We start from the raw sequence: 26,840 nt of genomic DNA on the forward strand, positions 1-26,840 counted from the left end.
CCCTTCTTCCTATTTGGACTTTAATTTTTGTTTTTCTCCTTCCTTGCGACTGTATTTTTATGCGTCTGCCGTCTCATTCATTATCAAAACACCTACAAACAAGGGCAGTCAAGTCATTTGTCCATCCTTTGAGTTCTTTTTTATCTTCTTAATTAGATGAGAAAAAAGTCATCTTTGAAATAATTAAATAAATAAAAAGAGGCCAAAGAGATTGAAACTTCTTCTGAAGTTAACCAACATCCAGTTGTTCTCCATCAACCTACAGCATGTGATCCATCAAAATATTCAAAGGTTTTGAAATACACCAACCAACCCACACTCGGTTTCCTTTTTCTCTCTCTAGATTGTGTTTTTTGAATATTAAGAATCGACAAACACCTAATTAATATTGATGCATCTAGTAAACTTTACTAATAATGTATAAATAAAAATAAAAATAATTGCACATGATTAAAAAAACAAGTTGTTAAATATGTGGACCAAATATTTATTTATTTATTAATATTCCAGTTGCTTGCAGCTTATATTATTATGATATTCTATGATGGCCTTTTATGTTTTGGCTTTGATGAGAGTCATCTTCTTTTATCGTCCAATTTGGATGTGACATAAGATCTGGACATTGTTTAAGCATCAAGGGTCCTCCTCCCATACAAAGCTTCCAAGCAAGACACTCTAAAAAGGGATTTGAGTAATTTTAAAGGCATGGAAAGAGAGAGAGAGAGAGAGAGAGAGAGAGAGAGGGGGGGGAGCCTCATGATTTTGATTTTTGAATTAAGACACTTGCATAATTGCATTGATCAGAATTCAAAAGTGAACCAAAACCCATTTCATCTTCAACAAACAGGTGTCAAAATATTACCAAATCAAACATGATCAGGCCCTAAAAAGTGAAAGAGTCAACAGACTTTCGACAAAGCCCTCACATTTCATATAGAACTTAGGACAAGGTGGGCCCTCCAGAGCTTGGATTTTTTTCTTCTTCCTTCCGAAGTAGGAAAAACACTCAGAGGAGAAACACTTCGTTACAACGGGTATAGTACTATTTTGCTATATTTTTTGATTCAATAACACTATAATATACGTGATAATTTTTTTACGGGGCATAATGTTATTGACGGAAGATAGTAAATAGTGTTATCTCTGTTACAACCAAATTTTCACCCAAAATAGGGCTAGGGTTTTCCTCTCTATGATGGTTTTGCAATTAAATTGGTTCCCTCAACACCACCATACCACATCATTTCATCTTTTTCTTTTTTACTTTCTCTTCTGATTTTATCCATTTTTCTGATCTGAATTTGGACATTGTGAAGGTTAAGAACATATTTAAATGCCAAAGCTTAAGTTGATGAACTCAGCCAGAAAAATGGGACAAGAAATCTGAAAATAAAATAAATTTTTGGGACTTGTTTAAAATTATTAATCCTGAAAATTTTGGAACAATAACTATTTTGTATGAGTTAGTTTTTGGGTTAACGATAGGGTACGAGATTATCTGTCTTCATCAAAGTGGATATAACAGGAAGAACGTTCAACGTTTGGTTAAACTTTAGAAAGCAAGAAGAGCTCCATCCTTGGGTTGGGTTGGTAGCGACCATCAGGGTAGCGTACAGAAACAGCTTGCAGGTGGTTCCACCAATACATAAAATATGAAAGTGACTTTACATTGAAAAGATATTATTCTACCCAAAAACAAATAGAGGTGTACAATGTAAAAAGTAGCTATTTGGACCACCTCAATTTATCATTGAGTGAAAAATCTCTCCATTAGACTTAAGAATCATAAGTTTCGTCAACGGGGTCTAGTCGAGTGAAAAAGTACGAACAGTGATAATATTTATACTTGGGGCGTTAATGCGTGTGTTTCAAGTAGTATTTTTGTTTAGAGTGGTAGTGTTGCGCTTGGAATGGTAATGTATTTGTTTGAAGACCTAAACTATCATTCCTAGAGATAAGAGAGCAATGCACTAATTGAACGATGTGAAACTGCGTTCGCACTGAGCACTGCAGCCAAAAAAACCGGTTAATAATGGCAATTCCTGGCGAATTACTTGAGTGTTGGCAAAGCAATTAACATTTTTAAACCACGACTTGTGATCCTTTGGCCACCTAATTGATATTTTGAGTATTTGAAGAACAATAGCAATCGCTGCATACAAATATTATGTGTATTTTAGTTCTACATGGCAATGTGACATGTGATTTTTCATCTTCATGTACGTGGAAACAAATATAAGTGTGGTGCACCAAAGCTACTCCTGTCGCTTCGTTATTAATGTGTGAATTTAATGTAGAGAGACTGTCAAATCAACATGTCAATGTCCCGAACCACAATTTCTTCACCCCACCCTCTGAACCAGAATTCAGAGCAGGAAGAAGACGACGTCTCTCAACCATTCTTCGAACTTCATATACATACGGTTCTTGGGGGCAAAGATATATTCATATTGGTTCCTGATTGGCTAAACACAGAATTTTAATATGATGGCTCTCGTTTTTTAATAGAGAGACCACCACAATTGGCCCATGAATATGACATTGATGCATTAGTAAAAAATTCTGAACCACGGAAACATGAGACTGGAACATTATAAGTTCGAGTCTCAACTTCAAATCTCATGGACCACAGTTGTTATATCCGGAAAGAAAAAAAAAACATTGTACAAGACTGAACAATGGCTTCCACACCAAGTTATTTAGCAAAAGTTTGTCCTTCTAGGGTCCGATTTAACTCATTAATTTTTGGACCATTCACATCTCAGTGGTCCCAAATGCTGGTAAATAAGTTAGCTCATTTAATTGTTAGCGGAACTCTGCTTAACCATAGTACATCAACTTGCCTAGTTTGCCAAGCCACATAGTGCAGTGGATCAATGAATAGCATACTGATCGCTGAAATATCACAAATTGCTACAGAAACAATGGAACTGCTAGAATTGGATGCCTTTCGTGTCTTTCCTTTCCCCGTATTAAATGTAAGAACTGAGAAAAAAATCTAGCAAAGAAATTCTTACCACCTAGAAAGTTTGTCAATAAATCTTAAAATTTTATTTGGTTTTTATAAATCCTTTCATCCATACCATGAAAGTGAAGGAGTGAGTTTGATTTGGTGTTTGTTCTTGTTTCTCCAAATTTCATTGGGCCAAGCTCAAGCGAGCTCAGCCTTGCTTTTAGCTTCTTGACAGTAAATTCACACTTGGCCCATGAATATAACCTAAGGATTTTCTCAAACTGTGAATATATATAACAAGCTTTTTTTTTTCGTTTCAGTCCTCAACTTTATAGGGCAAGGATAGCATTCAAGCATATATACTAAGTCTCTCAAAAGTTTTGCGCTATAAATTCCTATCCGAGTCTTGCCTATTTAAGGAATATCGAGGAGGTATGCGTCCTCTCGGCCACCTTGACTAATCACAGATCAGCTTGAAAGTACCCCACATCCCCCCATCAGTTTATTATGAAGAGAAGAATCAAAAGGATTGAACAGGAAGTTCTAAGCAATTTTTCTCTCCTATGCCTATGGCTAAAACAAACAATGAGTGAAATAAGTACATACTAAAAGAGGACAGCTTGTAAAATGTCTCATGGTATCAAGGGAAAGAGATAGGTCACAGACAGACAAGAACAAAATTACTTCATTTTCTGTAGGCATCCCATAGGATGCCTAGATCTAGATTACCTCCAGAAAGTATAATTCCTATGTTGCTGCAATCCTTCCAAGCAGAGTTTTTCTTAAAACTATTGGACAATACAGCAGCAAGGCCTATTGCTCCGCTAGGTTCTACTGCAACCTTCAGAATCTCATAACAGAGTTTCATGGCGTGTATTATCTCCTTGTCCTCCACGGTTATGATGCCATCAACAAGATCTCTTACTACGGGCCTGGGTGCAGTGAAAGAAAGATTGAGTTACTTGAGGCAAATTGCCAAAAACATGTAAAAGCTCATTTGATACTGAGCTAGGCAAGATAAAAACCATTTAGATAAAATGAGATTTTCCTTTACCAGGTAAGATCTCCAAGAAAAGCTCGAAGACCATCTGCTACAGTGTTGGTCTCGGGCAATGTTATTATCCTCCCAGCTGCTTTGGATTGAGCTGCATCGTTGGCTCCCTCAGGCTCAGCAGCTAAAACTCGAATTGCAGGGTTGATGGACTTGGCAGCCAAAGCCACACCTGATATCAAGCCACCTCCTACACACCCACCCACAAACACACATATATCAACGCCAGAAAACAAAGCTCAGAAGTCAACATAAATGTGAAGGAACAATAGTGAACTAATTTTAAAAATGATGATTAAATGTAACTGAACCAACCACTTATGGGAACTATAATAGTGTCTAACTGTGGAACTTGTTGCTCCAGAAGCTCCAATGATATGGTACCCTGCCCACTGCAAGAACATTTAAACATGCCATAAAGGCCCTAACTCCATTAGGATGCTAATGAATGGTACTGTCCTCACATTACTTTAATAGGAACTATGATATTTTAAAACAGTATCTAATGCATTCACCTACAAGGAAGAAGTTTCGTTAATGCATCTGAATTGTTTAAGTATTATGAATTAGGCTAGGTAATACTAATCAAGGAGTAGCCCAGGTGATATTATATATCACCATAAAATTCAAGGCAGCATCTATGATTGTATTTTCAAGAAAATATGGTAACCATGACACACATATCGATCAACAGTTTACAACTCATAATATGATTTCGGTTTGGTCATTCTTTAGTAAACACACGCACACCCTCACTGTAAAGCAACCTTTTTATGTTGTGTTATTTTGTGTCAACACAGTAGACTCTGAAGACACATCCTAAGTTTCAATAATATTGATACAAAACAAGGTCATCTTTATGCAAAAGATTTCTACTCTTCCCTCATCAAGGGCCAAAATTCCAAACATATGCAGTTAAAACAAATGAAAGTTGCATGTGTACCTTATTATGCGCCTATTGTTATAAGGATGTAGAAGAACTGCGCCAGTTTCTTGCAACACCTTGGCTGCAGTACTTTCCCTTGACTGCATTGTGGGCTCACTCCAGATAACCTGACCACCGTAACGAATGACATTCTCAACTTTGCATTTCGGAGCATTTTTTGGTATAACTATATATGCAGGGATTCCACGTAGTTTTGCAGCCAAAGACAATGCTGCAGCATGGTTACCACTGAAGTTGGAGGACAATATCAGGTGGTAATCCCACAAACTGGTCAAAGGAAATACCCACGAAAGACAAATGAGCCGAAAGCAAACCTGCTGTGTGTTACAACCCCTTTAACAGCCTGATCATCATCGAGTGAAAATACAGCATTGCAAGCGCCTCTGAATTTGAAAGCACCACTGCATAGCCACATAATAAGAAGTCTTACTGGCTGAGGAAAACTAAATGAAGTCCAAACCAATCTAGGAAATAAGTAAACACTAACCCCTTTTGAAAACATTCACATTTGAAAAACAGCTGCCTTCCTGCAAGAGCATTCAAAGATTCAGAGGACAAGACAGGAGTTTGGTGTATGAATGGCTTGATGCGTGCTTGTGCTTCCCTTATAGAGGAAATATCAGCAGCATATTTTACCTCCCTCATTTGACTCTCTGCTTCCATCTTTATACCACCAATAAAAAAAACTTGATTTTTTTTAACTGGGTAAGAAACAATCACACTGAACTTTTAGCAACACCTTCAACAATCTAAGAATTTAAAGAGATATTCAAAAGTTCTCATAAATCAATCAGAACAAGTTTAAATTTTGAAGAATGTTGACGCTCAAAAATGGTTCGGCACCTTTGAGCCCAACTTAGTGATATTGTGTCTTCGGAAGGTAGTTAGTCTTCGGAAGATACAAGTTCCTGCAAAAAGGGAACGTTCGGTAAGACCTTGGGGTACCGGTGCGGTACCGGCCGAAGGCTCTCCGATGCTTAAATAAGTACGGATTTAGTAAAGATTAGACTACAGATCAAGCGATAGCGTACCGTTGATCGTTCTGTCCCTTCTTTTGGGAATAGGGGTCTCCTTATATAGGCCTTGGGAGGTGTGTTTATTTTGGAATCTCCGATGTGGGACTGCAGGAGTGGATTGTGGGCATGACACGTGTCCAAGAGCAAAAGCACAAGGATGCATATGATTCGGTAGGGTCCTTGCCGAAGGGCTTGTAGTGTTAAATGTTGACTCCGTCCACGTGTCAGGTGGTCATTGGTCGCTAATATGCGGTATAAACAGTAGTCCCCCAAGTTCTCTTCCGAAGGTTCTTCGGAGGGGAATTTGGTTCTCCCCTGAAGGTTCGTAGCTGTCCTGCCGTTCGGCAAGTTCGCTTGGGGAAGGTTCTCTGGGATCCGATGAGTCGCCGATGCTCAGAGGAGAGAGGGCAGAGACGCCTCGTTTCCCGTGCCTGGCGCGTGGAGACTCTTCGTCTTCTGCACCGGGCGTGCAGAGACGCTTCGTCTTCTGCACCCGGCGTGCAGCCCACATCGCCACCCGTTAAGCGACACGTGGCTAGCGAAGTGACGTCTGACGGCTGCAATTATGAGCCGTTTGGTTTCCCGAGGCGTACCGTTGCAGCCATCTCCCTATAAATAGAGGTTGCTCCAGGCGCAAAACTCACTTTGCATTTGAGAATTGAAGCGAGAGCTCTGCGTAGGCGATTTCTGAGGAGTGCGAACGGCAATCGAGGCGATTTTCGAAGTGTTTATCGGCAATCAAGGCGAATACCGAAGCGTCTGAACGGCAATCAAAGTCTCAACAATACCCAAGGTAAGTTACCGTTCGGTAGCCTAATAATTTTTCTTATATTTCCGCGTGCTTCCGTAGTATAGGCTTACCCGATCGTCTATAAGTGCTTTCCTTCGGTAGTCTAGTGGACTATAGGTAGTGGCGTAGACATCGGTAGGGTAGTTCATTACAGAACCTTAGCCCTCTTTTTTTTTTTTTTTTTTTCTTGTAGATGTCTGCTAGCGAGTCTTCCTTCGGCAGTGAGCCCAATGCGTTCGATGAGGAGTTGTCATCGGGCTGGGACACATCTAGTTTGGCCGTGAGTCTCGATGCCGAGGGGCAAGAGGACACCGATGTTGAAATTATCGGTGAGGAGGTGAACTCCGTTCCTGCCCATGGTGTCGGTAAGGGGCTGATGACGGGGCAGCCGCTTCCGTTAGCCATGGTCCACAAAGATGGTACCCGATTCGGTACTTCCGATCACCAGCCGGAGGCTTCTACCTCTGGTCGTGATGAGGCCATTGCCGGCGCCTCTCGGCCGAGGATAACAATCGTCCATAGGGAGCGATCTAGGATACCGGTAGGCGTGCCGAAGAGGGCCCTGTTCGGGGTCGACTATTTGGAGCCGAACAAGATTACCGAACGGGAGCTCCAAAAGATTAGAGCTGAATACCTCATCCCTGACTCGGTGAAGATGAGGATTCCGAGTCCGACCGAGTCCCTCAGCGACCCCGGAGATGGCGAAGTCGCCTTCTTCACCGACATGCTGGTGCAGGGGGTGAGGCTGCCGTTGCAGCCTGCCGTGCAAAGGATACTTGCCCAGATCGGGTATGCTCCGGGCCAGTACAACCCCAACTTCTGGGTGGCCCTAATGGGAGTGATAACGGCATTTGGGATTGCCGGGGAGGGGGAGCCTTCCTACGAGCAATTCTCCTACCTCTACAGCATCACCAAGTCGAAGAGTGCCGACCATGGTGGCTGGGTTCAGGCGAACTGCTTGAAGGCTTCCGAGCGAGGTCACTTCGTCAGCTCGGTGCCGACTTCCCAGAAGTCGTGGAGGAATCGGCGAGTGCTACTCTCTGGGGATTGGGAATCGCCATCGGGAGTGCGCCCGCAGTTTCCAGTACCCACGACTTTCCAAACCGCCGGTAGGGTTCTTAGCTGCCGATCGGTAGGCGGTCGTTTTTTTTTTTTGTTTTTCTTCTGATATTTGTTTACTGATTCTCTCTCTCTTTTTTTTTTTTTCCTTGGTAGGCAAAATCAAGCAACCGACCCCCTCTCAGGCTGAGATTCAGCAGCTCGAGAGAGTGAGGCTGAAGGTCCCGGCTGCCGATCGGATCTACCCCCGCCTGCTCTTTACCGACAACCTCATCAGAGCCAGGCTCGTCGACCCTGCCGAGAGTAAGTTTACTTGCATTTTAATACTTCCTTTGCTTGAGAATTTCGCTTGCCGACCACCAAATTTTTTTTTTATTTTTTATTTTTTATAGTGACGGACGCAAGGCAGGCTGCCGAAGCCAAGAAAATGAGCGAGTCGTCCAAGAGGCGGCTCATGATGGGACTGCAGGGCAAAAGACAAAGGAAACAGCCCGAGGCGCCTTCCGTTCGGCCGTCCACGGATCCCGAGGACGTAACCTTGGTGAGCGGCTGCGTCAGCTAGGTGCCGAGGCTGTTGCCTGGCCCTCTGCCGAAGTTTCCGCGCCGAGGCAGTTGGAGGCCGAGGCCGCTGCCTCAAGAGCAGCCGGTAAACGGCCGGTGACGGTCGACCTGGAGGCTTCGCCGGCTTCCAAACGGAGCCGTCCGTCAGAGGCTTCGAGGGCCGTATTCGCGGCGGAGGATGAAGACGGACCTACCGAGGCCGTAACCATCGCCTGCCCGTCTAAGACGGTCCAATTTGTCAATCACATGATCCTCGGCTCCCAAATGGAGCTGCCGGAGGTTGACGAGCTGCCGAAGAAGGCCCTTCGGGAGCAAGCGGGACGCGCTTTCCGTCTCCAAGCCGCGGTAAGAAATTCTTTCTTCCCTCGCTGTCTATTGTTTTTACGCCAAGTGGTGTTCCGTTTTTAAATAAGTTGCCTTTCGTGTGCAGGCGTCGATGGACATGTGGCTCTGCGTCAAACGGGCTATCAGCGCTGCCGAGCGGGCGAAAAGGGCCTACGATGACGGCAGGGCCAAGGTTGCCGAAGCCGGCAAGGCGCTCCAGGAGCACGCCCAGTTGCTCAAAGAAAAAGAGGCCGCCGAACGGCAAGCTCTCGCTTCGGAGGCGAAGGCGGAACAGATGCGAGCTGCTTTGGAAGCGGCGCGGGCGGCAGCGCGGGATGCCGAAGCCGTTTCGGAAGCCATCCAGGATGCCCTGCAGGAGTCCGAGCGGACCAAGGCCGCGGAGATCGAGGCTGCCGTCCAGTCAGCTGTTCAGGGCTACCGCTCGTCTGCTGAGTTCACTACCCTGCTGGACAAGGAAGTCGGCTCGGAGATGGCAGATCTACTGTACCGGTTCAAGCGGTACAATCCTGGACAGAAGCTGAACCTGAACTTCGCCGCTGATCCTCCTCCCCTTCCGGAGGGACTTACCGAAGAAATGATCGAAGATTATGAAGGGGAGGACGCCGCGGAGGTGCTTGGATCTGCCGAGGCCACTACTGGGGATGAAGCCGCTGCCGAGGCCACTGCCTGAGGGCCTTGATATATTGTACTTATTAATTCGTTTTTTTTTTTTTTTTTTTTAGTATCTACTTTGAACACATTGGTGCCGAGGGCATCTTTTAATTTGAAATTTTAAAGTTCTTATCCAACTTTTAACTATGTACGTTATTTTTGCTAATCGCCGTAGACGTATTGCCGATCGAACTTTACAATCGGATTCCACAAGCTATAACTGGTAATTGCCGTAGGCCAATTACTGGTCAAAAGTCACTCATTACCGTAGGCTAATAAGGACGCTGTTGTCAAGTTTAAATTTTGACCAAGTCCCGAAGGGATCTGTAGGGTAAAAAAACATTAACGATCGCCAATTGCCGTAGGCTAATGTAGAGCGCCGTAGGATGTTAACATTTTAGCTGCCGTGGGCAAATATGACTTAAAGAGAGGCTAAAGTAATAGTGCCGAGGGCTTTCTATTAATTCTAGTAGAACAAATACATCGAGTAATTACAGCTCCAACCTGCCGTAGGCTAGGTCACTTGTAGTAGTACTTGAGATGTTCTACGTTCCAAGGATGGCCGAGAGCTTTGCCGTTGGTGCCTCTTAGTCGATAAGTTCCCGAGCGAAGGATACCGATGACTTCATATGGTCCTTCCCAGGAAGGTCCGAGGGTTCCTTCCGTGGTATCCTTCGTCGCAAGCGATACCTTGCGCATGACCCAGTCCCCGATTCGGAAAGAGCGGGGTCTGACCCTAGAGTCGTAATACCGAGACACACGCTGTTTGTAGGCTTCATTCCGAAGGTTGGCCTGTGCTCGGTGCTCCTCGAGTAGGTCAAGGCTTAGAGACATGGCCTCCTCGTTCTCCTTCGGTGCGAAGGCTTCCGTTCGGTAGGAAGGTTCGCCGATTTCCACGGGTACCACTGCTTCCGATCCAAAGGCCAGAGAAAAAGGGGTTTCTCCAGTGGACGTTCGGTAAGACGTCCGAATGGCCCACAGTGCTTCGGGAAGCTTTTTCCGGCCAGGCTCCCTTTGCCTTGTCCAGCTGCCGTTTCAGCAGTTTCTTCACTATTTTGTTTATTGCTTCGACCTGACCGTTCGACTGGGGATGGGCTGGTGATGCAAAAAACAAGTTGATTTTCAAACGGGTGCAAAATTGTCTGAAGAGTTCCGAATCGAATTGCCTGCCGTTATCGGTAATGATAGCATATGGGATACCGAATCGGCAACATATGTGAGTCCAGACGAAATCTTCAATCTTTGCTGCCGTTATGGTTGCAAGAGGTTCGGCTTCTACCCATTTGGTGAAGTAGTCAACGGCAACCACTGCATATTTTACCTGCCCCTTGCCTTGCGGCATTGGGCCAATCAGGTCCAGTCCCCATTGTGCAAAAGGCCAAGGACTTACAATTGGTGTGAGAGGTTCGGCAGGGATATGTGGGACATTACCGAAGCGCTGGCATTTGTCACACCTCTTCACTAGTGAATTGGCGTCCTGGTGCATGGTAGGCCAAAAGTATCCCTGCCGAAAGGCTTTGTAAGCGAGTGATCGGGATCCAGAGTGGTCGCCACACACACCGCCGTGAATCTCCCGAAGGATGTACTCCCCTTGCTCTGCCGTGAGGCATTTGAGATACGGGGTAGTGTAGCCGCGCTTGTAGAGTACATCGTTGATAACTGTGTATCTTGCTGATCGGTATCTCAGCTTTCAGGCCTGGGCTTTATCCTCAGGAAGGGTGCCGTTCGTCAGGTATAAGTAGATGGGAGACATCCATGTATCCTCATACCGTACGGCACACGCTTCGGAGGTTACCGTGCTCGGTTGGGCAAGGATCTCCACTGGTACCTTTCTTCCGACTTTGTCGTTTATCGCCGAAGCGAGTCTTGCCAAAGCATCGGCATGGCTGTTTTCGCCTCTGGGGATCTGTTTGATCTCGTATGCTTGGAAACTTCGGAGTAGCTGATGGGCGGTTGAAAGGTAGGCGTACATGGAGGCATCCTTGGCGGCGAAGTCTGCCGTTACCTGGTTCACAATGAGCTGGGAGTCGCTGTGAATTCGGATTTGCTTTGCATTCATGCTCTTGGCTAACCGAAGGCCGGCCAAGAGGGCTTCGTATTCCGCTTCATTGTTGGATGTCCGGAAGTCGAATCGGAGGGCGTACTCGATTTTGAGTCCGTCCGGTGTTGTCAGCACCAAGCCCGCTCCGCATCCTTGCTGGTTTGCCGAGCCATCGACGTGCAAACCCCAGACGGGAGTTGATGTGTCGAGGCGTTCGGCGCCTGGTTGATCCGGCAAGATGGTCTCGGTAATTGCCTCAGATGTCGGTTGTACTGTCGCTGGGGTAAGCTCGGAGATAAAATCGGCAACAGCCTGGCCCTTCTCCGCGGGCCTCGGAACGAACTGTATGTCGAATTCCCCGAGTTCGATCGCCCATTTGATCAATCGGCCCGAAATTTCTGGTTTCTGGAGGACTTGCCGGAGGGGTTGGTTGGTCAGGACTTTGATCCCGTGTGCCTGGAAGTATGGCCGAAGTCTTCGTGCCGAGACAACAAGGGCTAGAGCCAGCTGCTCTAATGGTGGATACCGAAGTTCCGCGCTCTGGAGTGCCTTGCTGATGTAGAAAATTGGTAATTCTGCCTTCTCTGGCTTCCGAATTAATACCGAGCTGACGGCAGTTCCGGATACCGAAAGGTAGAGGTAGAGAATTTCCCCAGGCAGCGGTTTTGACAAAAGGGGGGCTTTGCTCATGTAGTTCTTCAGGGCTTGAAATGCGTTATCGCATTCGGCAGTCCATGTGATATCCCGTTTGCCCCCTTTCAAGGCTTTGAAGAACGGTACACATTTATCGGTAGCCTTCGATATGAAGCGGGTCAGGGCGGCCACGCGTCCGGTAAGGCTCTGAATGTCCTTCGTCGTCTTCGGCCTCTCCATATCGATGATTGCCTTTATTTTCTCGGGATTCGCCTCAATCCCCCTCTGACTGATCATGAATCCGAGGAATTTCCCGGAAGATACACCGAAGGCGCATTTCTTCGGGTTCAGTCTCATCCTGTAGTCTTTTAGTATGCCGAACATGATCGATAAGTTCTGCAGGTGATCCTCGGCAGTTCTGCTTTTTACCAACATGTCGTCAACATAAACCTCCATGATGTTGCCGATGTAACCGGCGAAGATTTTGTTGACGAGCCTTTGATAAGTTGCCCCTGCGTTCTTCAGACCGAACGGCATGACATTATAACAGTACAACCCTTTGTCCGTTATGAATGCGGTATGTTCGCTGTCGGGAGGGTGCATGAATATCTGGTTATAGCCGGAGTAGGCATCCATAAAGCTCAGCAGTTCGTGGCCGGCAGTGGCATCCACGAGCTGGTCTATCCGTGGCAACGGAAAGCTATCCTTCGGGCAGGCCTTGTTGAGGTCGGTATAGTCTTGGCACATCCGCCACCCGCCCGTGGACTTTCTTACCATGACGGAGTTAGCAAGCCATACCGAGTACGTTGCTTTCCGGATGAAACCGATGGTTTGAAGTTTCTCGACTTCCGTGCGCATCGCTTCATACCGTTCGGCATCATATGATCGGCGCTTCTGCCTTACGGGCTTATAGGCGGAGGAGATGGTGAGTTTATGGCTAATCACGTCCGGGGCGATGCCGGGCATGTCCTCGTAAGACCATGCGAAAACTTCCGAATGGTGCCGCAAGAAGTCTATGAATTGCGTTCGGAGGTTCGCAGTGAGTCTAGTGCCGATTCTAACCTGTCGATCGGGCTGCTCATCGCTCAAGGTTATGGTCTCCAATTCTTCGGCAGGTTGTGTGTGAGGGGTGGGAGATTCATCTCTAGGGTCGTCAACCGGTCCAGTACCGTTCGGTAAACCTTGCACCGTCATGGTCTCGTTGGGGAGTATGAACGAGGTTGCCTTGAGCGCCGTAGCGTAGCAAGTCCGCGCGCTAATTGATTTCCCCGGATTGCCCCCGTGCCGTTCGGGGTAGGGAACTTCATCAGCAGCATGTGGGGCGAAAGATGCGCCTTGATCCTCGTCAGTGCCGTTCGGCCAACGATAACGTTGTATGCCGTCGGGCAGTCGACGATGAGGAACTGATCGTACGTTGTTGCTTTTTTCGGCGCCGTGCCAAATGTAATTGGCAGTCTGACACTACCGATCGGTTGGACCAAGTCTCCAGAGAAGCTTAACAGAGGTGTCAACTGCCGGTCGACTTGGTTGTCATTGATTCCCATCTCTCTGAAAGCTTCAGCAAAGATTACGCTCACGGAGCTCCCGGTATCGATCAGCACTCGCCCTACATCGTAATCGGCAATTTCAGCTCGGATGATCATTGGGTCGTCGTGGGGATAGAGGATTCCCTCTTCTTCCTCTTGGCAAAATGTGATCGGCTCCCAACGAACTTTTGGTGTTTCCTGGAACCGATTCATCTCTATTCCGAGCACCTGAGGGAACTGTGCGGCACGCACATACTGTTTCATCGAACGGTGGCTCGGCCCCGCAACGGTAGGTCCTCCGCTGATAGTGCTGATCATGTTTATCTGCCGAGGAGGGTTCGGCACCGGCGCCGTTGGCGGCCGGGCGATATACTGGTCCAGTTTCCCTTCTCGGATCAGCCGCTCCACAATCTTTCTCAAACTTATACAATCTTCCGTGTTGTGGCTGTTGTGCTGATGGTATCGGCAGAATTTACCGGTCTCCCGGTTGTCTTGCCGATTGGGTCTTCTAACATTCGGCTTCGGTATGGCCTCCTGTTCGTTCATCAGAACGGTTTCATACGTGGTATTCAGCAGGGTGAAGACCTCGTTGCCGTGGTCACGGTTGGGCAGGGGTCCTCGGTTGTCGTTGTGACCATACCGACCTTTCCCTTTCTTTGGCTGATCTCTCCGATCGTCACGGTTATCTTTCCGCTTATGGCCCGCCGAATATGAGTCGGTCCTATCGTAGGATGGCGCTTTCGCAGGGTAAGCGCTTGGCTTGGCATCCTCTCGGCGTGCCGAAGCGCTTGGTTTTGAGTTGAAGTACTCGGCCTTGGCGTGCACCGCCGCCTGCTTCATCAGCTCATCATACGTGCGCCAGTTGCTGCTGTGTACTAGGTATCGGAAATGCGAGGACCGAAGGCCACTCTTGAAGGCGCCGTAGGCTGCCCTATCATCTGTTTCCGGACACCTTGAGTACTCGTGGCTGAAACGCGCCGCATACTCTCTCAGTGGCTCGTCCTCTCTCTGCCGGATCGTGTACAGATCGTCGGCAGAGTAAAGGCGATCCGTTTGGATCATGAAGTGGTTGAGAAAAATCTGCTTCAGCTCGTCAAAAGAATCTACCGTTTCCGGCTCCAAACGGTAGAACCAATTTAGGGCTGCCTCGGTAAGTGAAGACGGGAATAACAGACACTGCCCCTCGTCGCTCAGACCCTTGCATCCGATGGCGGATTGAAACGAATGAAGGTGGGTTAAGGGGTCCTCGGTCCCAGTATAGAACGGTATGCGCAGTGGTTGTACTTCCCGATCCTGCCGAGAGCGACGGATGCGTCCCGTGAACGGCCCGGGCCGAAGCTTTCCCCACTCAGGTTCCTGGGAGCGAGCCTTGTCGTTTTCCATTTTCTGGACCTTCTGAAAAAGGAGTCGGACAACAGGGTCGCGGCTTGGGATTCCTTCGGCATCATAGTCTTCTAAGCGCCTTCGCGGGCTTACGGAGTTGTCCCCCAAGTATTGAGTTGATACCGAACGGTAGGTGGACGTTTGCGCATCGGAAGGGATATATTCGGATGCAGACTCCGTGGAGTTCAATCCTTGGACTTTCCGAATAGGTGACTTACTTCCGCCGGCGTTCATCCGGGATTCCCGTAGTCGAGCGCTAATCCTGATCGGGGATCTCTGTCTCTCTACCTCCCGATCATTAAGCCGGTGTCGGCAGTCAGAACAGATCAAGCGATAGCGTACCGTTGATCCTTCTGTCTCCCTTCTTTTGGGAATAGGAGTCTCCTTATATAGGCCCTGGGAGGTGTGTTTATTTTGGAATCTCCGATGTGGGACTGCAGGAGTGGATTGTGGGCATGACACGTGTCCAAGAGCAAAAGCACCAGGATGCATATGATTCGGTAGGGTCCTTGCCGAAGGGCTTGTAGTGTTAAATGTTGACTCCGTCCACGTGTCAGGTGGTCATTGGTCGCTAATATGCGGTATAAACAAAGAATATGAAATGAGCTAAAATGAATCACACCCATTAATTCCTGGGTGTTAAAGATTATGCTTTAAAGCCGCTTTCTCAATCCTACTTTCTACAAATCACTTCAATTTTTCTGTAGCAGTGAAGTGTTCAATGGGTTTTTGCATTTTCATCAAAATCTGGAGCAGAAGTAATTATATAGAATTCGATAATTCATCAAAGAGAGAAGACACAAGAAAAGAACTTTTGAGAGTTTCAACTTTCAAGGACTTACACTGCTGAGCGAATAACCAAAACGCCTAATTTCCCAGATGATTTTTTTCTTCTGCTCCGCTATTTTCCGAGTCAGCAACGGCCAACGGGCATCAAATCAAATCATCTTCTAAAAGAAAAACGACAAGTAAAATCGCGTCGTGTGGTGAGAGCAACTAGTGGAGTCGAGAAAACGACCAAATTTAGCCTACGTTTTTATGAGTGTGACTTATTCTAGCATACCTTCATATATATTCCTACGAGAGATTTTTTTATTTTATTTTATTTTATTTTATAGATAAATTTATTTTAAAATTAAAAAAGATAATGGGTAGTTGTGTTTCATAAAAATAGGATTCTTTATCTAATTTTTCTTTTTTTAAAATTTTTTTTAATTTGAAAAATGTGAATTTACCATATTATCCTCATTTAATTAATAATTTTAATTCTTAATATTTGAATTAACCAATGACATTTTATGGTATTTTGAATGTTTCACGATTATCTGCCTTTTGCTTTATATATATATATATAATTTGCTATATTATTTTAGCATATTATTTTAGACTACGTGGAATTCAGTATGGCCTTTTATTTCTTGTTTCTTGTTATGTACCAGTGTAATTTGCATAATATCCTAAACTGAGTGAAATTTAATTTCGTAAATGATGATATAGGGATAATTTGGGAAAAGAAATGCAACAATATGTATGACAAACATTTTGAAAATCGCCAATGAGGGTTGATTTAGTTGGTAAGGTTCTTGTACTGTGTGTAGCTCTATCAGTGTTCAAGTCCTATTGCCAGCAGCTAGTAGTTGGTACTGGTTGTGAAAGTAGCCAATTTCTCCCTAAACTTTTTTAGAAACAGCAACATTTTGAAAATCGAAAGTCTTTTCATAATGTCAAAAATTACCTTTTTTAACTTTAGGAATGGACTTTAAGATTAAAGACCTTATAGTAATTTGATTTCACCCAAAAAGGGGTTATCTTTAAATGGTTTGGACACTTTTTATTTATTAATTATATTGATGATACTATCTAGATAATGGTTCAAAATTGTCACATCCCAACTCGAAAATTATGAATACACACACTAAGATCTTTAACAATAGCTTACTACTCACTAATATTACACAAATCAACAACATACGGTGGAAAACTCGATCCCTCAATCTTTGCCTTGAATTCTACACAATCTGTTATGGTATGAGCATTTTAATGCCCAATAGAGTATCATCAAACCCCTCAAGGTTAGCTATCACAGTTAATCAAAGTGTTATATATCCAACAAGACAAAATCAATAAACGAAATTTAAAAACAAACCATAAACTATATGTACCTATCAATCCTCCCAATTTTCAAGCAATAGAAACTAAATCTATCAAAATCCAAATTTTAATTTTCGGATGAGGTGCAAGTATGAAAACAAGGAACATAGGTAGATATCCCTTTCATGCTGCAGTTAATTCTAAGATTAACGTTGTTCTCCATGAGCCTAGACCACAAGAACAAAATGTAAATGCAGTTTACCTAAAAATACCAACAACAAAAAATCGACGGGATGTTGAAAAATGAGATTTTTGTTCTTGTCAAATACACCATATGTGTCACCATAACGTGACACTGTGGTACACCAATTTGGAAGGTTCTTCAAACCATAATTGCCGTCTCATGCATCACACATATCCTCATACACAATTCTAGATGAATCCTTCTGTCACACCCCGGACCGGCTCCGTCGTAGCAGGATATTGTCCGCTTTGGGCCTGGCTACATTCTCACCAGCCCGCACGGTTTTGTTTCTGGGAGCTCACGAAGCAACTTCCCAGGGTGGTCACCCATCATGGGATTGCTCCAGCCTCCAACTCGCTTAACTTCGGAGTTCCTACGAACCCGAAGCCAGTGAGCTCCCAAAAGGCCTCCTCTAAGTTCAGAGTGGCGCAGTGGACTGGCCCAACTCCACCTAGCAAGATATTGTCCGCTCTAGGCTGGGCCGACGCCCCCCCTCACGGATTTGTTCCTGGGAGCTCACAGAGCAACTTCCCAGGGTGGTCACCCATCCTGGGATTGCTCTAGCCTCCAACTCGCTTAACTTTGGAGTTCCTACGACTCCAAAGCCAGTGAGCTCCCAAGAGGCCTCCTACTAGATGGATGCGAGGTGTGCCATATAAGGCACATCACCCCCTCTCCGTTTGGTCGATGTGGGATCTCACAATCCACCTCCCTTAAGGGATCCGACGTCCTCGTCGGCACACTCGCACCACACGGCAGAGTGGCTCTGATACCAAACTGTCACACCCCGGACCGGCTCCGCCGTAGCAGGATATTGTCCGCTTTGGGCCTGGCTACATTCTCACCAACCCGCACGGTTTTGTTTCTGGGAGCTCACGAAGCAACTTCCCAGGGTGGTCACCCATCCTGGGATTGCTCCAGCCTCCAACTCGCTTAACTTCGGAGTTCCTACGAACCCGAAGCCAGTGAGCTCCCAGAAGGCCTCCTCTAAGTTCAGAGTGGCGCAGCGGACTGGCCCAACTCCACCTAGCAAGATATTGTCCGCTCTGGGCTGTGCCGACGCCCCCCCTCACGGATTTGTTCCTGGGAGCTCACAGAGCAACTTCCCAGGGTGGCCACCCATCCTGGGATTGCTCTAGCCTCCAACTCGCTTAACTTTGGAGTTCCTACGACTCCAAAGCCAGTGAGCTCACAAGAGGCCTCCTACTAGATGGATGCGAGGTGTGCCATATAAGGCACATCACCCCCTCTCCGTTTGGTCGATGTGGGATCTCACACCTTCCTCCTGTCGGACTCAAGAAATGTTTTGGATATCCATAACCAAAGGTCCATATTTCCTTCCAAATTTTTAAAGATTGGGTGGTGCTCAATCAAAAAAATTAATACACTACAAAAATTCAAAACCAAAATCTAAAAACAAATCATAACACTACTCAAATTGTAACAAAATTAATTTATATAATTACCTATCTTTACCCTTAAGGGAATTGCCAGAGAAGGACCCACAGTGGGGTTATTGGGGTCAAACGACCCATGGAAGCCATGGAAATAGGCTTGGAAGTCCACTTGAGCTGGCTGTGAGACCCCTTGAATTGCCCTCCAAGTGCTTGATGTTTTGCCTGACAAGAAGAGGGAGGAAAGCCTCCTGTAGCAGGAAGAAAAAGCATTTTGTTTTTTTTAAAACACTATAGGCCAAACGACGTCGTTTTGGCCATGGGAAATTTTTAAAATAAAAATGTCTTCCGTATCCTTCCACTGACCACCCAACCCAGCCAACCTTCCCATCCCAAAAACCCTTCCCATCTTCCAATTGCTATTATTCTTTTCTCAGATCCAAACCCCCAAGCTCCCCAATCACCACCTATTATTCTTATTGTGATATTTCTCATTTCAAGTTATTTCTAAATCTTAAAATCAAAATAAGGATGATGTGTGCTGTTTTTAATTTAATGGAAATCAAATCTGTAATTGCTTGGATGAAATTAATGATTTATATGTATGATGAAGTTTTTGCTTATTTGTTGATTAAGTGGTTGTAGTTTTTTTGTTTTTTGGTTAATTGGCATAGGTTTGAAATTTTACGAATTGAAATCACTCAAAAACATATATATATAAAAAATGACAAATTGAAATCATTCAAAGTATATTTTTCAAGAAATAAATAAAATTTGAAAGAGAAAAAATAGATAAGAAAAATAACCCATTCTTAAATTTTCTTTAGAACATTTACACTATAACCCTACGGGATTCGAATCCTGAGTCCGTCACTGGGCTGCTAAAATGCATTGCTCTCACTTCTTTCAGATTTGAGACTTAAGTACTATAAAACCAATTATAAAACAATTCCAATATTAAAATTAGAAAAGGTCAAAGAGATAATTATAATATTTAAAATCTATAAGTACAGTAATGCTACTTTTCCTCAAAATGTACATTAATCACCCATCTAACTTCCAACGAACTTGTGTACTAACTTTCGACGGACTTTTCCTCACAAATATGTAGAGATCCTCATACACATTACCAAATGAATCCTTCCTATGCCAGTACTCTAGAAATGTTATGTCAAATCCAAACATGGTCAAACTCAAAGTCAAATCCATGCAGATTTCATAATGAAACAAATTGGCATAGAAAAATGAGATTTTCATAAATAGGTCCATTCCAACGTGACATATTATACAAAAATCATTGTATAACCTATTTTGAGAGAAACTAAAATTAGCCACTTGTTATTTTCTTATTGGTTCTTAGTGTGTTAAAATTTTATAAAAAGCACTTAAAAAATGACAAGTGGCTAATTTTGAAGTTTTCTCTTCAAATAAACTTTATACGAGTTTTGGTATAATATATCATGTTAAAATGGATTTATTTGTGAAAAAAAAAACCTATAGAAAACTCGTACAAGTTGAGCCAACATGGTTTGAGTTCGGCCCGAGCTGTGCTTTAGGCCCCAAGTAAGCAACAAAAGGAAATGTTAAGAATACAACTATTGATAACGAATTGAATTTCCTCAAAACGTTTTTTGTTTAATTACTGTGAGAGAATGATGCTTGTGTGAATGGCATGTTTTTTTTTTGGGCAAAAAAACAAATGACTTGAAAAATACACGACATGTTTTTTATTTATTTATTTTAAAATTAATGAAATCGAGGAATTCAAACTTAAAATAGAAAAAAAGATAATGTCTACTCGAGTTGTCGGACAACCAGCGTCATCGCCGGTAGAGGCCGGCCTACTCCATTGCCCAAAAGCTCAAAAAAATAGACGATGCCCCATCTTAAACAAGATTATTTAATGTGCGAGGGTCCCCACAAGGTCAGGTAGGCAGGGGAATCCATGCATTAAAAGTTGCAATTGAACTTGGCGAGTCATGATCTACTATACACCAAGGGTTGGTTATAATCAAGGTCTAAAATATTATTGATATCGGAAATATCGGTAGTCTAAAAATATGGAAATTTCGATGAAAATATCGGGATATTATCGATATTGATAAAAATTGAATAAAAACTACGGAAATTGTAAGAAAAACTTGGAAATTTTTATTGAAACTTTGGAGAATGTTTATTTAGTCAATTATCTATGAGTTTATCACAAAAAAATAGAAGGAAATGCATTGCATGATGGATTTAACTAATTTAAGTTGATTATACAGTAAGCGGGCAAACACTATGAGTGTAAAAAATATATAATAATTAATGAAAAAAGATTAAATACACCGTAATCATTTATATATAATGATTTACTATAATATTTTACACTTTATACATTGTATTGTAAGATACATGAGTGACTTAGTACCACATAGAGTTCTTACGAGTTCAAATTTTCACTATCTTCATCATCTCTATGTGTAGAGTAAGTGTATTGTGAAGAGTAGTCATCAAATAATAAATCCCCAAAATAGTTTTACATGTAATTGTTAACATACCACCCATATAAATATAAATATTTTAGCATACTATCACAAAAACATAAGTGATATGATGTTTAAGGTGTTGGAGGAGTAAAATAGGAGGGGTTCATATCCCCTTTGTGTTTTTTTCTCCTCTTTTTCCCCTTTTTCCCTTTTTTTTTTTTAAAAAAAAAAACTTTTTTTTTCCTTCACATCGATATTTTCGATATTTTAGCGATATTACACCGATATTTTGACAAAATATTGCTGAAATGTGAGCGAAATTATCGACATCGATATTTTCCGATATTATCGTCGATATTGTCGATATTTATACGATATGTACATGGATATGTTCCGAAATATCCGTGATTTAAAAAAATTGAAATATCCTCGATATTATCAATATTTCATACTATGGTTATAATAAGACATTTGCTTTCTCAATTTATCAAAGTAAAAAAGCTCAGCTCCATTATCAGCATGATACAACAAACCCAGAACGAATCAAACAACAAGGTTGTCAAATAAAAATACACAACAGCTTTCTCCACTTCTACTACTACCACATGACCAAGCTTATGGCATCATGAAAAGAAAACAAACACGTGCCCATGATTGTAGACAGCTGTTGTCAAATGAGATATACTTTTGTGCCATTAGAAACTTGCACGACTCTTTTAGGAATTAGGAAAATTAAGCACCAAACTTGGGAACCTTGGCAGTGGAGATTTGTGCAAGGAAATGCTCAGCCACGATTCGACGTTGGATTTTCCCGGTTGCGGTTTTAGGAAGAGAGTCAGTGATGAAGGCCCTCTTGGGTACTTTGAAAGAAGCCAGATTCTTCTTGCAAAATCGCAGCACTTCTTCCTCGTCTATGCTTGCGCCTTTTCTTGGGATTACGGCACAGTTAATCTGCAGATTACCACATAATACATAAATAATTAAGAACAATTACAAACAGAAACAGAAACACAAATAATATCATATAATGTAGGCACCTACCTCTTCACCATATTTATCATCAGGAACTCCAAAGGAAACTCCTTGCTCAATTTCTGGATGTGACACAAGCACTGCATCTACTTCAATGGGTGATATCTTCTCCCCTGTGACAATCAAACAAACAAATTGTGAGCTAAACTTATCTCACGCATTTTATCAAACACTTGGGCTTCAGTTTCTATTAATTCATTACCTCCGCGGTTAATTAGCTCCTTGATCCGACCCACGAGGCTCAAATACCCATCAGAATCCAAAACGCCGATATCTCCAGTATGAAACCACCCGAACAAGAAAGCCGCTTTGTTGGCTTCTGGGTTGTTCTTATACCCCTTGGTCACATTGGGTCCTCTGATACACACCTCGCCGTTCACGCCCTCTGGCTGAACCAAACCCTTCTCGTCCAAAATCGCCAGCTCCTGACCCACGGCTCGCCCCACCGACCCGGGCTTGTGGGGCCCGTCTTCGGGCAACGGGTTCGAACACATCAAATGGGTCGCCTCTGTCATCGCATAAGCCTCCAAGACCGGCGCGCCAAACGTCTCTTCCAGCCGCGCCAATATTGACGGAGCCAACGAAGCGCTGCAGCTCCGAATGAATCGGAGCTTCGGGTATTTCGGTTCGGGTTTGCTTCCATGGCGGTCGAGGATGATCTGGTGGATGGTGGGTACCGCGGTATACCACGTGGCGTTGTACGAGAGCATGTCAGCCCAAAATGTGGAGGCGGAGAATCGGCCCGCGGCTGGGAGAGTCACGGCGGCTCCGGCGACGAGTGAACTCAGTAACCCGGCGATTAACCCGTGCACGTGGAACAGAGGGAGGACGATGACGGTCGAGTCAGACTCTGTGAGTTTGTAGACCGATTTGATGTTCTGGACCGACGAGGCCAAATTGAGCTGGGTCAAGGGGACTCCCTTGGGTCGGCTCGTGGTGCCGGACGTGTGGAGGAAGAGTGCCACGTCGGAAGCGTCGTTGACGAGTTGCAAGACCGAGTCGGGGCTCGACTCGGCGGCGGAAGAGAGAGTCACGTGGCTGGTGGCGCCGGCCAGCTTGGCGGTCACGTGAGGGATGTTGAGCTTGGTGGCCGCCGCTTTAGCCGCTTGAATCGGATTCTCCGGCGTGATCAGAAGCTTCGATTCTGAGTCGGAGAGGTAGAACTCGAACTCCTCAGCCGTGTAAGCCGCGTTCAGCGGCACCACCGTTGCTCGGCACCGAATCACCGCCAAAAACAGCACGACAAGCTACAGAAACAAACACAATCTTATTTAATTTTTTTATATGAAAAACTTGTTTGGTTCCCGAGAAAGTTGAGGAAAGTGAATGGAAAAGAAAATGTTGCAATACAATACCTCAACGGTGTTGGGGAAGGTAAGCGCGACGGTGTCGTTTGGGCCAATTCCGGAGGCGATTAAGAGAGAGGCGGCGTGATCGACGAGCTCCTGCAGTCGCGCGTGGGTCAAATCGAATTTTCCAGAAACGGAAAGCGCGCGGCGGTTCGGAAATTCCGAGGCCACCTTCTTCAACAAACCTGTTAGAGTTTGATTTTCCATTTTTTCAATTAAGATAAAATTTTGAGAAAAATAAATAATGGTTTGATGAGGAAGAAGAAATAATGGTTTGAGGAGGAAGAAGAAATGAGGTTTGAATTTATAGGATTGTGGAGAGGGAGGATGGGGTTGGGTGGAATGCGGTGGAGGCAGGAACCGGGAAGAGGATAGTGGACACGTGTCGCACTGACGACAGTCAGTTTGAGCGTGCCGCACCTCGAGAGGTGCAGTTCCACGTATCTACGCCGTGTCGTTTTGCATGACACGTCATCGAGTTGCTGGAGTGGGGAGACGTGTTTGGGCCCACCGGTGGGATTGTTTAGGAATCACAAAAGAATTCCTTAAAAATAAATGATTTGGATGGTTGGAATGGGTGGAGGTATTTGCTATTGCATTTGTCTTGGTTTTGTTTATAACATGCCATGGGACCAGCTCTATAACGAACAACTTCCAGTGGCTTCCTGAACATTCTCTTTTATACATTGCTATTGCATTTGTATTGATTTTGTTTATAACATGATATGGGATCAGCTCTATAAAGAACGACTTTCAGTTGCTTCCTAACCATTCTATTTTAATTATCACATTTAATTGGAGTGCAGAAACGTGATAATAAGAAAACCAATTGGACCCAATATAGAAGTGAAAGGCATAGGAGATATTGCAACTAAACAAGATTAAAAATTGTTTGTAATTTGTTTCGCATGAAGAAATTAGAAAACCCGTCAAAGCCTTATATCCTCCACCTTCCCCAACCAAAACCTCCCTCCAACTTCCTGCTTACAAACTCTCTCCCTCTCTCTCTCTCTCTCTCTCTCTCTCTCTCTCTCTCTCAAATTCTCAACTCAACAATACCCAAGTGTTGGAATTCCAATTATAGTTCTTGGAGAAAGGTAAAGTTGTTCTCTTCATTATATCATATCATCTCAATAGGCTAAATGTCATTTTTCCGTTTGGTAAAAAATAAAAGAAGATGTTGTGGTCATTGCTTTTCTTAGAAATTGTGAACTAAGAGAAGTGTGAGGTTTAAATAAAAAATATCTTCTTTTATCCTTCATACCGGACTTATTGGGGTCAAATTCTCACACAGACCTTTATCTGCAAAGAAAATTGTCATTCCTTAGGGGGATGTATTCAATTAGGATTATAAAGCGTTTAAAAAGATTTTAAAAATCCGGTATATTCAATTTGGATTTAAACAAACTTTACAAGAGGTTTTACAAGTGTGGGGTATTCAATTCCGACTTTTATGAACTTTTAAAAAGTCCATTCAAATATGAGTGTATTCAATTATGATATAAAAAAGTTGAATCAAATCTAGGTGTATTCAAAAGGTCATATATTTGGAAGGATTTCATTAAGTGGTAAATTTTCGTAAATTTTAAGGGGAGAACTATAAATAACAAAGGCCATAATAAATCTATCCTCCCCCAAGTATTTCATCAGACATTTTTCTCTTGCCGCAGCCCATAAAGACATGCGTGATGCTTCAGAACTCTATCAAGTGTTTTACGTTAATTTTGCTTCTATCTCTTTCTCTTAATCTTGATGCTCCACTACATAAATGCCTCAAATTTGGAGTTTTGAGACGGCCGTGGTAGGGCTCACTCGTCTCTAGTGGTCCAAGACTCGCCCATTTGGGCTTTTGAATTGAATTCAACCACATATTTGAGTTTGGAAATGAAGGAAAAATTATGTAGTGTACAAATATTGTGGCTCATAATATTTGATCGACATACAGGATTTGGTGTTATAATTTTATAATTTTATTTTTTATTTGGTTGAAGATCCAATATAGGGGGGACTTTCGCCCGAGGATACGGGAACATGAGCAAAAAACCGTAGGAGTTGGGACCAGCCCTCGCTTCGCTCATGCATAACTGCGTGAAGCAAGCATGGAATATCCGAGTTGAGGTCAACCCCATGTTCCAAGCGTCCAAAAACTTAAAGCCGTCAAAACAGAATTCAACCACACTGGAATGGATGGTACAAAGTCCTCCAACTTTTCATACTTTTGGAGAATTTCCAGCTATCAAGGAAACCGTGAAGTAAAAGAAGAAAAGGTAGACCACTAATACTGAGAACCTAACAGAAAAAGCAATGCCCCATAGGGAAAACTTTACACCCCAAACCCTTTTAACAAATGTCGTGCAGTTCATAGATCTTCAATGAAAATAAATCAGATGAGTTCAGCAACAACAAAAAAAGGTCTGGCACCGCAAAAATTTCTATCAAACAAGTACAAGGGTCAAGTGGCTCATGGTCTCATTTGCTGCCATAACTTGTCCTCGTTCGAGTTTTATTTCATTTAAATAACTCACTTGCATGCGAATGACCAAGATAAATCACCATATAGCACACATACATATCTACATTGCCCCTCTTAAATGTGTTATATTTTGTAAATCTAACCAATGCATAAAGATTGAGTAATCATTTCTGAATTAGAATAGAATGCAAAGACCCGGACTCGACTTCACTTTTACTATAATTGATTTAATTATAGTATGGTAGTAATGAAATACGTGCACATGGTACTATATCTTTCTACATGTTACAATATGAGTGTACGATATGGTTCATATTTTCCACTTTTAAGATATAGTATTAATAAATATTCACTTATTATAACATGTGAGCAAATTAATTATATCAATTGAACACACAAGAAACGAATATATATAAAACAAGACATAGCATCTGTTCTTCGCCGATGGCTCGGTTATCTTTTGCAAAGCTGATGAACATGAGGCTAGATGTTTGAGAAGGGATCAGGTCAATGCATTAATTTTGATAGAAGTTCCCTCTTGTTTGGGAAGAAATGTCCTGCGCGTATTCGTAAGCAGGTGGGAGTAGGGATGGCAAAAATCCCCGTAGGGGCGGGTCCCCGTCGGGTCCCCGACCCTAACGGGGGGAGATTTCGGGGCTAAATGGGTATCGGGTACGGGGATCCCCAAACTTGAAAAATCCCCGACGGGTATGGGAAGGGGATGGTATTGGCGTCCCCATCCCCGAACCCGACCCGAAAATATATATGTTTATATTTAAATAAATATATATATAATTATAATATTTATGTTTAACCCTAAGGCAACTTCTCTCT

At 43.7% G+C, this 26,840-nt stretch overlaps 2 protein-coding genes across 4 annotated transcripts; both read right to left on the reverse strand.

The window, feature by feature from the left end:
• Window positions 1–3,539: 3,539 nt before the first annotated feature.
• Window positions 3,540–15,857, reverse strand: LOC117628115 (serine racemase). 3 transcript variants are annotated; one of them, XM_034360483.1, is made up of 7 exons: window positions 15,798–15,857; window positions 5,438–5,651; window positions 5,265–5,351; window positions 4,948–5,178; window positions 4,320–4,396; window positions 4,008–4,194; window positions 3,540–3,885 (listed from the first exon to the last, which is right to left on the reverse strand). In XM_034360483.1, the coding sequence occupies exons 2-7, from the start codon at window positions 5,611–5,613 to the stop codon at window positions 3,639–3,641; spliced, it is 1,005 nt and encodes a 334-aa protein (XP_034216374.1). In that variant the 5' UTR covers window positions 5,614–5,651; window positions 15,798–15,857; the 3' UTR covers window positions 3,540–3,638. The 3 variants fall into 3 exon arrangements, with proteins under 3 accessions (XP_034216374.1, XP_034216376.1, XP_034216375.1); XM_034360485.1 differs by having other exon boundaries at window positions 5,438–5,613; window positions 15,798–15,846; XM_034360484.1 differs by lacking the exon at window positions 15,798–15,857 and having other exon boundaries at window positions 5,438–5,761.
• Window positions 15,858–21,606: 5,749 nt separating this feature from the next.
• On the reverse strand, window positions 21,607–23,832 carry LOC117627231 (oxalate--CoA ligase). The gene is made up of 4 exons (XM_034359200.1): window positions 23,540–23,832; window positions 22,387–23,431; window positions 22,194–22,297; window positions 21,607–22,103 (listed from the first exon to the last, which is right to left on the reverse strand). Exons 1-4 carry the CDS (start codon window positions 23,738–23,740, stop codon window positions 21,885–21,887), a joined length of 1,569 nt encoding a protein of 522 aa, XP_034215091.1. The 5' UTR covers window positions 23,741–23,832; the 3' UTR covers window positions 21,607–21,884.
• Between the last annotated feature and the right edge of the window lie 3,008 nt (window positions 23,833–26,840).

Source organism: Prunus dulcis, chromosome 5, assembly GCF_902201215.1.
Source record: "Prunus dulcis chromosome 5, ALMONDv2, whole genome shotgun sequence".
Classification (NCBI taxonomy): domain Eukaryota; kingdom Viridiplantae; phylum Streptophyta; class Magnoliopsida; order Rosales; family Rosaceae; genus Prunus; species Prunus dulcis.

Excerpts from the sequence above, each read along its gene's own strand:
- LOC117628115 (XM_034360483.1), bottom strand. The coding sequence starts at position 5,613 with ATGGAAGCAGAGAGTCAAATGAGGGAGGTAAAATATGCTGCTGATATT. Across the intron at positions 5,179-5,264 it reads GGGGTTGTAACACACAGCAG|TGGTAACCATGCTGCAGCAT; the intron begins GTTTGCTTTCGG and ends CTCCAACTTCAG. Across the intron at positions 4,195-4,319 it reads TATTATAGTTCCCATAAGTG|GAGGTGGCTTGATATCAGGT; the intron begins GTTGGTTCAGTT and ends GTGGGTGTGTAG.
- LOC117627231 (XM_034359200.1), bottom strand. The coding sequence starts at position 23,740 with ATGGAAAATCAAACTCTAACAGGTTTGTTGAAGAAGGTGGCCTCGGAA. Across the intron at positions 23,432-23,539 it reads CCTTCCCCAACACCGTTGAG|CTTGTCGTGCTGTTTTTGGC; the intron begins GTATTGTATTGC and ends TTGTTTCTGTAG. Across the intron at positions 22,104-22,193 it reads ATGATAAATATGGTGAAGAG|ATTAACTGTGCCGTAATCCC; the intron begins GTAGGTGCCTAC and ends GGTAATCTGCAG.